This window comes from Schistocerca gregaria, chromosome 2, assembly GCF_023897955.1.
Source record: "Schistocerca gregaria isolate iqSchGreg1 chromosome 2, iqSchGreg1.2, whole genome shotgun sequence".
NCBI lineage: Eukaryota > Metazoa > Arthropoda > Insecta > Orthoptera > Acrididae > Schistocerca > Schistocerca gregaria.
Window position 1 is genome coordinate 869,132,646 of NC_064921.1, and position 13,995 is coordinate 869,146,640.

The window sequence follows — 13,995 nt, forward strand, 5'->3', positions numbered from 1 at the left end:
CTAATTCTTTATTCACGCCATCCCACTGGCCTTTGCTAACCTTCTGCCCACTGCCTCACATTACCTTTTCCCTTCTGTCTCCTGCACATAAGATTCCTTCTCCATTCATAAGGTGTACATCCTCCTACCACTATTTTTCCTCCCACAGCCCTACACCCCTCATGCGATCTCTCTCTCTCTAAGCACACACACACACACACACACACACACAGAGAGAGAGAGAGAGAGAGAGAGAGAGAGAGAGAGAGAGAGAGAGAGAGAGAGATGTATACATTCTTTAGGTTAGTTGTTGCGTTTCCATTGTTACAAATACGATTAATTTCTTATATTTTACCACAACCCTCACTTATATACAAAATGGATGTCAAAATCAGTTTGAACTTAAAATTGAAAAATTATAGGCTATGAGAGTCAATCTGCAGATAGTTGACGTAGACTTTTTGTCTGTTCAGTGAGGAAACGCTGTATTATCCACATAATACTGTGAATTCCTTGGACTGACTGGTTCTACAATGAAAAATATATCTGATAAAATAGAGTAGAGAATATTTTCACTTACAAAATATGATAAGTTTGCATGTCTTCTCCACGTACTGATTGTGACAAGGGGGTAAGAATGGATTACTTCACCATATCATAGCTTGATATGTATGAACATATGTACAGGAAGTTAAATATCTGTTCAACTCCTGAGAATGTTTGAAGATAGAAACTCATGTTCCAGCTGAACAGAATCTAAGGAAAGGAGAGACTACATATGAACTATTATTATTAGTGGGGAAACAGTATTTTTCTAAAAAGTAACTGTTTTCTTTCTGTTTTTTGTTCCTCTACAGTTCTCATAGGAATAAACCAGAACAGTCCAATTTAAATATTCTGATTTTTTTTACAGCTTTGGTGTTATATAATAACTGAAGCATATGTGTATTATTCAGCGGATGTCAGTCTGTATATGTGTAATCTCTGTGAAGGTATTGTGTGTAATGTGCTGTATTTAATAATAGAATTACTTTTAAAGTGAATAAATGTTCGTTTTTCACTCACTCCCAGCATATTAGGCTTAAATTTTAACAGGATATGGGACCAGGTTACTTAAAATTATAATTGCAGGGCAATAAGAACAAAACTTTGTGCTAAAACTTTTTAAACTTATCTCCAAGAAACTGATTTCTCTGAGGTTATTTATTTCACACAGCCAATGATGGATTCAAAGAGAATAGTTAACATCAGACCTCAACGGCAAAATGATCTCAACTACTTGGAAATACCAACTAAGTACTTATTTGCTGTCAATTCCTTACACACTTGACGCCGTGGAAGACAAGGTGGTGAAATCTAATGTACTTTTGGAAAGGGTAGCTTCTGAACAAAGTTCAAATCAACACAAGTCTCGGCTGCACACAGTTAAAATTTGCCGGGAAGTTCTACATCGATGCACACTCCACTCCAAAGTGAAAATTTCGATGCAGAAACATCCCCCTGGCTTGACTAAGCCAACTCTCTTCAGTATCCTTCTTCCAGAAGTGCTAGTCTTCTATAATCTAATCTAATTTTGCAAGGTTCGTAAGAGAGCTAATGTAAAGTCTGGAAGGTAGGAGACGAGGCGCAGGAGGAAGTAGAGCTGTGAGTAGGGATTGTGTATTGTGATTGGGTAGGTCAGACAGTAGAGCACTTTCCTGCAAAAGGTAAAGTTCAAGATTTTGAGTGTCTGTCTAGCACACTGTTTTAAGCTGTCAGGAAGTTTCAATGGTTTACTTGTTTTAACTACAGAAATGTCAGCGGCAACTGTGCAGAAAATAATTTGGCTGAATTCAGTTTATGAGATATGAGCAGAACTGCATAAAATATTTGATGGTGCGTCTGGAGGCAAAGTTTAAAACACTTTCTTTCAGCTCTTTAGTTACAAAAATACTTCTGAAGACGATACTGAAATACATATTTCGAAACTGAAACAGTGAATGGCTAAAGATATTGAAAATAATCCAGAAATGCTTAATTTATGATTTTAAAATATTAGGTTGTTAATAATTTTGTTTAAATCTTGTTGGATAATAATGTCTAGAGATGTCAGAACAATTGTTCATCTTACAAATCAGTTGTGGGCCTGTGACAAAATTTTGAGGACAAAAGATAATGATTTTAATAAACAAGAGGGCCTCCCTACCGATTTGTCCAGATAATCCTCTCAGCATAACTCCAATGAAGAGAAAGAATAAAAGAAATTAAAATGTAAGTAACTTAAGGAATGCCAACATACAATTAAAGTGTGCAGAAAGTGAGTAGCTGATGGCAATCCTGCAAAACTAGTTAATATAGATAACAGTATGATATCCCTTACTGTTACTCTGTGGTGAACTCTGAACGCAGAAATGATGACTGCTACATAGACAAAGGTGCAGCAAGTCACATTACAAATGATAGAAAGGTTTTCAAGAGCTTTCAGCATTTTTCAACAGGACATTCAGTATCTACAGCTAATGGTGACGTAATTGAAGCAATCAGAAAAGGTGCAATATAATTAAGCAGCAGTTGGAGGAAAATGGTACAGAGTTACTCTGGCAAGTCTATGGTATGTACCTGTGATTCACATTAATCTAGTCTCTGTTCCTGCAGCACAGGATAAACACTCAGAAAGTAAAGTCATATCAACTGCCGAAGTTTGTAGTTTCAAGATAGGTCAACCCACTAGACTAGTAGAAGTCCGTGATCACTTTGTAAAACTTTTTAAACAGGCTGTGAGAAATGACAAAGCTACTTCCCTCAGTGAAGTCAATGACAGTAGCAGAGACAAACATGAAAGGTTTGGATACCAGAACGAGTTTCATGTGAAGTTCGTACTTAGAAGAGAGCTAAATATCAAGGGAGAAATCCACAGTGGAACGCTGAACGCTGTATTTAGGGCAAGGCTCACTGTTTATCATGTAGAACCAAGAAGAGGGCGGCGGCCCTAGGTGAGCGTTTTCAAATCGATCCGTTTGAAGATTTAGACAAGGAAAGGAAATTCTTTGGAACGAAAGTATAATTCAGCACTTCACAATGCTCTACACTCTGGAACACAATAAATGTTGGGAGGAAGAAAACTGTACAGCTGTTGAACCTTCCAGAACCATAATGCATGAACATGGAAATATTCCACAAAAGCTTTGGGTGGAGATGGTGAACACTGCTGTCTACACCTTGAACCGAACAGGGCCCTTCATTGTTCCAGGAACTTGTATGAACTGTGGTATTGCAATAAGACAAGACTGAAATATTTATGAGTGACAGGCTCCATTTCCCATGTCAATATTCCGAAACAACAGAGAAGAAAAATGTATCTCAACGGAGTGAAAGGAATTCTTGTTGAATATAATCACAATGAAGATTACAGAATTTATTGTGAAGAGGAGTGCAAACTCATTAGACCACAAGATTTTATCTTTCGGGAAAGACAATTGAAGAGAGAGAGATTCACTTTTTCTAGCTTTAATCAGCAGGATTCACCACCTCAGCCTTAGGACCAGTCTCTTATTGATAGTGAGAGTGCCGGCTGGAGTGGCCGTGCGGTTCTAGGCGCTACAATCTGGAACCGAGCGACCGTATGGTCGCAAGTTCGAATCCTGCCTCGGGAATGGATGTGTGTGATGTCTGTAGGTTACTTAGGTTTAATTAGTTCTAAGTTCTAGGCGACTGATGACCTCAGAAGTTAAGTCGCAGAGAGCTCAGAGCCATTTGAACCATTTTGATAGTGAGAGTGTTGAGGGAGACAGTTTCTTCAACGTAGATGATGACCCTCAGGAGTAACATCAGGAAGACACAAGTGAAGGACCCTTACCATATTTATGTGACTGTTTAACTCTTAGAACTAGACAAAAATTTAGAGACTTTGTGATGCATCTATCAACAGTTTTCCAGAAACCAGAAACGCGCAGCGAAGCCATGAAGTCTGTTCATAAGTATTTCTGGAAAGAAGCCATGAACTGTGAAATAAAAGCTCCTCAAAAAATAAAACGTGGGACCTGGTTGAACTCACAGCTGGAAGCACGCCCATTCCAACAGATAGGGTACAAAGTGGAAACAATTGCTAATGGCTTAGTCAATAAATACAATACAAGACTAGTGATCAGGGGTGATTAGGGCATAAAACTTGTACAAACTGACGTTTTCATTCGTTTTCTTTATGGTGGTTTGAAAATGAAATTCATATACAGACTGAAGCAGGCTCCTCGTTGCTGAATTGAGAAGTTCAGTAATCATTTCACGAAATTAAGCTTACGCAGATGTGAAGGTGATCCTTTACTTTTGATGGAACATAAAGAGTGTAAGAAAATATTATTTGTGCTTTGTGTTTATTGCAGTTTGATTGCGCCTACAGAAAATTGGAACTTCAAGAATTAATCAGAGATTTAAGAGAAAAATTCAAAATTAATTCAACATCTGTATTATTTTTCTGAGGTCTGAAAACTGACTAACAGTAAGATGGACTATACACGTAATACGAATTCCACAGCGATGATAGAGCGCTTCAGCATGAGAAACTGCGAGTCTGTAGCTACTCCTGTTATAAAAGACAGTGACACAGAAGAAAGTCGTTACTAACGTCTCTGATGTGTGGGACACAACCTGATACAGCATATGCTGCCAGTATTGTATCAAGAAATCTTAAAAACACAACAGAGCAGAGTTAAAATAATATTTGAGAGGCAAAACAAATTATGCACTAATTCTAAAAATAGGATTTTGCAATTTCACAGAGATAATGATCATGGTGGTGATTTTGCATCAGCGTGCTCGACATCAGGTGTTATTTATCCTTATTATGGGCCACCTATCTCCCAGATTAGTCAAAGGCAGTCTTCTTTTACCACATCCAAAACTGAAGCTAAGGTTGTGCCTGCCACTGAAGCTGCTCGAGAAATCCTCAGCATTAATCAGTTCTTTTGATAGAACTGGGTGAGTTAAAAGCTACAGCAAAATCACAGATTGACAATGAATCTGCTTTCCAGCTTGCCCAGAATGCTGAATTTCAGCAAAGAACCAAACATGTTCTTATAAGGCATATCTTTGTTTGATAATTATTTAGTTCTGGTGAAATTGCAGTTTCAAAAGTAGACTCTCCAGAATAATGTACTGATATACTACCAAAACGATTGTTTTCCATTAGTGTGGCAGAGCGGTTCTAGGTGCTTCAGTTTGGAACCGCACCACCGCTACGGTCGCCTCGGTCCTGCCTCGGGCATGGATGTTTGTGATGCTCTTATGTTAGTTAGGTTTAAATAGTTCTAAGTTCTAGAGGATTGATGACCTCAGATGTTAAGTCCCATAGTGCTCAGAGCCATTTGAACCATTTTTTTCGTATTAAATTTCCATATCAATACTGGAATTTGCATTTTATTAAATAAGGGGCAGTGCTAATTTACGAGTATTTCACTTATTGGATACTATTTGATAGATAAAGCTTGTATTTTTGCAGTGAGCAGTTCATAGTACATATTTGTGCAGCTTCAGAGGTTGCAGTGTGCACTCTACCATATTTAGTAAAGGAAGTGTTTTCCAGTGCGTAAATACATTGAAGCGCCAAAAGACTGGTACAGGTATGCATATTCAAATACAGAGAGACGTAAACTAGCAGAATCTGGAGCTGCGGTCGGCAGCGCCTATATAAGTCAGCAAGTGTCTGGCGCAGTTGTTAGATCGGTTGCTGCTGCTACAATACAAGGTCATCAAAATTTAAGTGAGTTCTAACCCGATGCTATATTCGGCGCACGAGTGATGTGACACAGAATCTTCGAGGTACCGATGAAGTGGGGATTTTCCCGTGTGACCATTTCACTAGTGTACCGTGAATATCAGGAATCTGGTAAAACATCAAATCTCCGACATCGCTGCGGTCGGAAAAAGATACTGCAAGAACTGGACCAACGACGACTGAACAGAATCGTTCGACGTGACAGAAGTGCAACCCCTTCAGCAAATTGTTGCTGATTTCAGCGCTGGGCCATCAACAAGTGTAAGCGTGCGAGCCATTTAACGAAACACAATCGATATGGGCTTTCGGAGCCGAAGGCCCTCTCGTGTACCCTTGATGACTGTACGACACAAAGCTTTATGCCCCGCCTGGGCCCATGAACACCGACATTGGACTGTTGATGACTGGAAGCATGTTGCCTGGTCGGACGACTCTCGTTTCAAATTATATCGAGCGGATGGATCTGTACGGATATGGAGACTACCTCAAGAATCCATGGGCCCTGCATGTCAGCAGGGGAATTTTCAATCTGATGGAGGCTCTGTAATAATATGGGGCGTCTGCAGTTGGAGTGATATGCAACACCTGATTCGTCTAGATTCGACTCTGACATGTGACACGTACATAAGCATTGTGTCTGGTCACCTGCATCCATTCATGAGCATTGTGGATTCCAACGGACTTTGGCAATTCCAGTAGGACAATACGGCACCCCATACGTACAGAATTGCTACAGAGTGGCTCCAGGAACACTCTTCTGAGTTTAAACACTTCCACTGGCCACCAAACTCCTCAGACATGAACATTATTGAGAATATCTGGGATGCCTAAAAACGTGCTGTTCAGAAGAGATCTCCAACCACCTGTACTCTTACGGATCTATAGACAGTCCTGCAGGATTCATCGTGTCACTTCCCTCTAGCACTACTTCAGGCATTGGTCGAGTCAATACCACGTCGTTTTGCCGCGCTTCTGCGTGCTCTCGGGGGGCTACTCGATATTAGGCAGTGTACCAGTTTCTTCGGCGTTTCAGTGTATTTTTCATTAAATCCTAAAAGGTTATGGTTAAATCTTTGCAAAATATAAATAAATCATATTACACCGTTATTCTTGACAGTTTCTTGACTCTGTTAAAATATATTATGGCAATAAGGGTTCTGCTTCATGACAGAACCCTTGGAGTACAGTGCAACACTGATTAACAGTCGCTGTAGCAACTAAATGTACTGTCATTGCCAAATGCTATGCTTACTGGAGAAATTGGGACTGAGGTCAATGTATGTAGATAAAGCTCCAGCTGATTCAGCTCCACTCATAGCAAGAGCTGCAGTGAGACAAATAGTGGCCATTACTGAACTGCAGCCGGAGAAGGCCAACCCCAGCATGAATAGTCCTTGAAGAATGTTCACTGTCAACAGAAAAACACAAGCAAGATAAGTACAATGAAACAGATCACCACTTAAAATAAAACTTAATAAGCTATAGTATATGTTGCTCATTATATAATATGAAATGTAGTAATCATGGCTGGATCTGTTGCACCTGCTACAAACCTTTATAGACTTGAAATAAACAATGTGTCATTAATGCAATCTGAAGTTAGCTAGATACCAAAAAATATCTATTAGTTCTAAAATAAATAGTGCATTTATTTGTAGCAGTGCTGTCAGTTTTGTGCTTCTGATTCTTCAGTATGAAATTGCTAACATGAAAAATTACATAATTTTTTTGTACAAATAAAGATTTGATTTTTCTAGGGTTCTCCCAAATTATTCTAGGTGATTTCACGAGTGGTTCTATCCAATAATCCTATTCATTACTACATTTGTTAAATAAAGTAAATTTTCATGTGTATGTTTTACAATAACGTTTTCATTCTGGAGTTTCCCTCTTGAATGCGTCGGCATTGAAGAGACAGTACATTTCACTTCAAGATAGCGAAGTTTTATTAGGCAGCACAACAAGAAGATAAATGACTGATATCACATGTTCTGTTATGAAATGATAATTAAATCAAGACCCTAAGCTGTCGACAGCAGTTGATATACGTCAACTAGGATAGTTAAAATGTGTACCCCGTCAGGGACTCAAACCCGGGACCTCCTGCTCACATGGCATATGCTCTATCCATCTGAGCCACAGAAGGCACAGAGGATAGTGTGACTGCAGAGATTTATCCCTTGCACGCTCCCTGTGAGACCCACATTCCCAACTTAATGTCCACACCCCCTGCCCATTACACTCATTACTCGCGGCAGACAATCCTACCAATTCCCGTAAGATTTCGGGCAATGCATCAGCACAGAAAAAGAGAGTCAATGGCCGGTTAGCCTTAACTATATGAAGATGGTATCTGTTCTTTCAGACATGTCCGAAAGAACAGATACCATCTTCGTACGAGGGCTGTCCAGAAAGTAAGTTACGATCGGTCGCGAAATGGAAACGACTATGAAAATCAGATAAAGCTTTGCAAAGATGTGTTGGGCAGTGTCTCTAGTATGACTCTAGGTAGAATTATGTCGCTCTTTCCATTCCTGAGCTCTTAGTGAGCGAGTAAAGATGTTATAGAAAATAGTGTCTCCCGCCAAGTACGAGCGCCTGGTGAGAATTTTCCCCTGAAGCTATGCAACCAACATTACATAACTGTCGTGCGGTTTCTTCCTCAAGACAATTCTCAGCCTCATTCTGCAGGGGCAATGAAGATGTTCCTGCATCGTTTCAATTGGAAATGTTTGGTTATCCACAATACAGCCCGTAATTGTCTCCCACTGAGTTTCATCTCTGCTCAAACGAATCGCTGGCTAAGAAGACAACATTTTGGCACAGACAACGAGCTTTAGGCCAGCGTAGAGAATTGGCGGAAAGCACTGGCGGCTGCCTTCTATGATGAGGGTATTGGAAAGTTGGTACAACGCTACGACGTATGTCTGAGTCAGAACGGCGACTACGTAGAGAAGTAGCTGAAAGGTGTAGCTAACTGTTACAAATGAAACATTTCTGATTTTCACTGTGATTTTCATTTCGCGATCAATCGTAACTTACTTTCTGGACAGCCCTCGTATATGTGCTGTTATTTTAAGCAACACGCGTTAGGCAACCGCATACACACGATTGCTCGCACTGCAGCAGGTAGAGACGTGCTGTCTGCTGGAGATTGTGGTATTCCAACCATTGATCGTTCCCAACGATGCCAATGAATAGGTGTGGAGTGACCTGCGATCTGGGTTCGCTACAAGACATCCACACGAAAAAAAAAAAAAAAGTTTTTACTGACTTGAACTATGAGTGTCTGCCAGATCGAAACGGAAACTTACTTTCCTTCTGTAACGCATTTATATTGTTGTTGGATGATGGCGGGTTGGCTGGTTTTGTGAGGTGACTGCCGCGTCTGGATGGGTGGTGTCTGGTCAGCTCCCAAGAGGGAGGACCTACTATGAATGACGTAGCAGATCTCGCTGCACCAGTATGGCCGACGTCCTGCGTTCATGGGTGACCTGTCCTTGGTGGTGTATTTTGCACATAGGTAGGTGTGCTGAGAATGGGCGATGGACACTACTGTGCCTACTCCTTCGGTGGAGGGTGTGAGTGTCCTATCATGTCGTCCCTTAACTGCCTATGGGCCTTGTGAGGGCATTTCCATTGTTCTGTGCAGCGGGCCATACTGGAGCAAAACGCATCCATCGTTGCCAGGTCTTTGGAAATCTTGAGTAGAACGGAAGTGGTCAAAGTGTTATTTGAAAAACTCTCTTGGTAAATGCAGAGGTTCTCTATACGCCAGCTGCGCTGGGGAGGCGTGCAGGTCTTCTTTTAATGCACTGTGCAGTCGAAAAAGTATTGCTAGGAGGGTGTCAATCCACGAATCCGTCGTGTGGTGCATTATAATTATCTTATAGGAACAGTGTATGCACTCTGCAATGCCGTTTGATGTGGTGAATCCTTGTCAGGTGTATTCCTTAGAAACGGGCTATTACACGAAAGATATCTACCACCCACTGACTACCCTGGTTGGAAGTCACTTGCTGGACACAGCCAACAAGTGAAATACAACCACAGATGTAGGTGTACGCCACGTTCTCTGCACTTTGCTCTTCCAGTTGGAATACCTTCGGCCACCTTGTCACCTGCTGCACATGTAGATTGACTGCCATGAGACATTAACAGTAGTTTCACGCAAATTGGGGTGGACCTACCAAGTTCAAGTGGATGTGCGAGAACCACGTCAGGGGGAGGGATAATGACTGCCAGAGAGCACAGTGTTCCCAGAGTTGGTCGTTGCGACTTCGATAATGGATAGATGTGGGGGGATCTGCGAACTGAAGCAGCGAAAAATGTTTTTATATTATTGTGATTACTGCAAAAAGTTTTTTTTAAATTCTGCGTTCTTTTGTTAATTGAATAAAACTATTCCACACCTCTGAAGGGACTCCTTAATGATTAATCTATGTTAATAGACAAACTACACAATCGTGAATCTCCCAAAGTTCTTCATTGACTCCTTTCAAATTTTGTCACAACATTGCACTCAAGAAGTAAGTGCATGTTTTTAAATATCTACTGGAACACTATGTGGTATATAACTTTTGATCGCAGATGTACCTGGATACCCATAAAAACATAAGTTTTTCATATTAGGTGGATTGTGCTGCCACCTACTGCCAGGTACTCCATATCAGCGATCTCAGTAGTCATTAGACATCATGAGAGAGCAGAAAAATGGTTCAAATGGCTCTGAGCACTATGGGACTTAACATCTGTGGTCATCAGTCCCCTAGAACTTAGAACTACTTAAACCTAACTAACCTAAGAACATCACACACATCCATGCCCGAGGCAGGATTCGAACCTGCAACCGTAGCAGTCGCGCGGTTCCGGACTGAGCGCCATAACCGCGAGACCACCGCGGCCGGCTGAGAGAGTAGAATTGGGCACTCTGCGGAACGTGGTCAAGTGACTGGGGGTCACTTGTGTCATACGTCTGTACGCGAGATTTCCATACTCCTAAAGATTCCTAGGTCCACCATTGCCGATGCGCTAGTGAAGTGGAAACATGAAGGGACACGTACAGCAGAAAAAGTATACAGGCCGACCTCGTCTGTTGACTGACAGAAACCGCAAACAGTTGAAAAGAGTAGTAATGTGTAATAGGCAGACAGCTATGCAGACCACCACACAGGAATTCCAAACTGCATCAGGATCCACTACAAGTACTATGACAGTTAGGCGGGAGGTGAGAAAACTTGGATTTCATATTCGAGCGGATGATCATAAGCCACATATCACGCCGGTAAATGCCAAACGACGCCTCGCTTGGTGTATGGAGTGTAAACTATGGACGACTGAATAGTGGAAAAACGTTGTGTGGAGCGACGAATCACAGTACACAATGTGGCGATCCGATGGCAAGGTGTGTATGCCGAATGCCCGGTGAACGCCATCTGCCAGCGTGTGTAGTGCCAACATAAAATTCGGAGGCGGTGGTGTTACGCTGTAGTCGTGTTTTTCATGGAGGGGGCTTGCACCCCTTGTTGTTTTGCGTGGCACTATCACAGCACAGGCTTACACTGATGTTTTAAGCACCTTCTTACTTCCCACTGTTGAAGTGCGATTTGAGGATGGATACTGCATCTTTCAACACGATCGAGCGCCTGTTCATAATGCACGGCCTGTGGCGGAGTGGTTACTCGACAATAACTGTAATGGACTGGACTGCACAGAGTGTTGACCTGAATCCTAAGAACACCTTTGGCTTCTTTTGGAACTCCGAATTCGTGCGAGGCCTCGCCGACCGACGTCGATACCTCTCTTCAGTGCAGCACTCCGTGAAGAATGTGCTGCCATTCCCCAAGAAACCTCCCATCACCTGACTGAACGTGTGCCTGCGAGAGTGGAAGCTGTCATCGAGGCTAAGGGTGGACGACACCATACTGAATTCCAGCATTACCAGAAGAGGGCGCCACGAACTTGGATGTCATTTTCAGCCTGGTGTCCGGATAATTTTGATCACATAGTATATAATAGTGAATTGTTATCAGGAGCCAGGAAAGTTGTATTTGTGGCTTATCGAGTTACGGTTTGAATTCTATAACAGAATCTGAATTTGCTATGATAATAAGAGGGAACTGGGATGATGGGAGAGGAGAGAGTGGTGCAAAGAAATGGACATAGAGACCAGAAAGAAGGAGACAGACAAAGAGAGGGAGCAGAAGGAGATGAAAGGAAAGGGAGAGGAGAAGATGGACATAGAAAGGGGGGAGTAGATGATGGACACAGAGAGGGAGAGTGAGGGGGGATGCGAAAATGGACAGAGGGAGGGAGGAGGAGGTAATGCACAGAAAGAGGAGGAGGAGAAGGAGGTGGTCAAAGAGAAGGGCAGGAGAAGGACAGAGGCAGGGGAAAGGAGGAGATCAGAACGTAAGCAAATTCCCATATATATTAGAGATGTGTGGTTTCTTTCCTTTCCATTTAACCAGAGAACCCACAGAAACATGTCCAGGAACAGCCAGTTACTTAATTGAAATAAAAAATTGGATAAAGAATTATCACGTGTTTTGTGAAATTATTTGTCTCAAAGAAATACAGTACATTAATGGAACATCTGAACTGCCCTTTAATAATACTCAAATTCATATATAGCAAATGAGGGGCTATGACCTTTTCGATTCTGAACATAATCAAAAAGGTTTCGTTCTGATAAATTTAAAAAGTTCACACTAACTGAAAGACTAAAATTTAAAATAAATAAATGTTTTTCCAATCAGTTATTTTTCTTGAAATGAATAACTGGTTTTAGCTCAGTCACAAGTTGCATTGAGATGTATATTTTTTATTTTTTAATGGTGGGCTAGTTACAGACACCTGTGTCCATTTTCAAACCATCCATAATACTGTAAGTGAGACACATACAGGCGATATCCTATGTACAGAATCTGCCTCTGCGGTAATCAAAGCGGTATATGGGCGTCTTAACATCAACAAAATGCACCTCATGGGACGAACATTAAGCTGTCGCCTGTATTTGTCACACTTACAAAAAACGTGGTGTGAGAATGGACTCAGGTGTCAGAAACCAGCCACCATCAAGAAATAAAAAATATACTTATCAGTAGGGCCCGGATTTTAATGACAAGTCATATTTTTTCTGAACTATACGGTGAATTTTAGAACAATTTATGCACAAATCTAGGCATTTTAGTGTTGAAAAATGTAGTTTGATTGTGCATATGAAGTCATCTTTCAACAAATTTTAGTAATAGGTCATATTGCGGCTAACTTTTAATACAGTAGGTCATATCTCCGTCAAGTTCTGCCAAAAATGCATATACCGTTTTTACCTTATGGGACACACGAATAAGAAAATGAATATGTTCCTCACGAGACAATATTTTACGTGCTATTATGAAAGATAAACAAATAAATTAGTACATAGCATTATTTCTCAGGACTGTAGCAGAAAATCGGTGTACTACAATTGTCGTTTAGCGAACATAAAACATTGTTGCACAGAGTCGACAATACGCTTTCAGAGCCAACAAAGGCGGCTTCTGCCGCAATAATCATCGCAGTCGCACAGGTGTTCCCAGTAACCAGTTTGAATACAGCCTTTGCCTTGTTCAACAGGCCTAAAGCAAAGTTCTCCGACAGCGTGAAGTTGCGAGGATATGTTCGAGAATTTGGAGAGAAGTTCCTTAGTAGTGATGGGAAAATATTATTTTGTAAACCGTGTGAAGTTAAAGTTAGTGTAGAAAAGCGCTTTAACGTGCAACAACACTGTAATGCAGTTAAACACAGCACATATGTGAAACGAAGTGCTGGAAAAAACTGTCCGCAGGTCGTGGTCGTGCGGTAGCGTTCTTGCTTCCCACGCGCGGGTTCCCGGGTTCGATTCCCGGCGGGGTCAGGGATTTTTTCTGCCTCGTGATGTCTGGGTGTTGTGTGATGTTAGGTTTAGTAGTTCTAAGTTCTAGGGGACTGATGACCATAGATGTTAAGTCGCATAGTGCTCAGAGCCATTTTCTTGAAAACAACAGCAGGCAAATGCTGTTATTTGAACAGACAGGTCAATCGTCAACCGTGCAATCATTCTGCAAGCGTTAGTGTGAGATGATGGTGTCCTGCAACATCCCATTGGAAAATCTGAAGAATCCACGCTTCAGACGGTACTTGGAGAAGTACACAACATATCCAGTTCCAGATGAACTTACACTGAGAAAGAACTATTTATCCGTATGCTACAATGATGTGCTCAACAAAATACGAATTACTATTGC

General features: G+C 41.3%; 1 protein-coding gene across 2 annotated transcripts in view; it reads right to left on the bottom strand.

Moving 5' to 3' along the window:
* LOC126335261 (sialin-like) overlaps window positions 1-13,995 on the bottom strand; it is a 152,675-nt gene that overhangs the window by 12,000 nt on the left and 126,680 nt on the right. For both annotated transcript variants that reach the window (XM_049998304.1, XM_049998305.1), the window contains exon 8: window positions 6,981-7,136. In XM_049998304.1, the coding sequence (XP_049854261.1) occupies window positions 6,981-7,136 (156 nt within the window). The remainder of the gene's footprint in view (window positions 1-6,980; window positions 7,137-13,995) is intronic.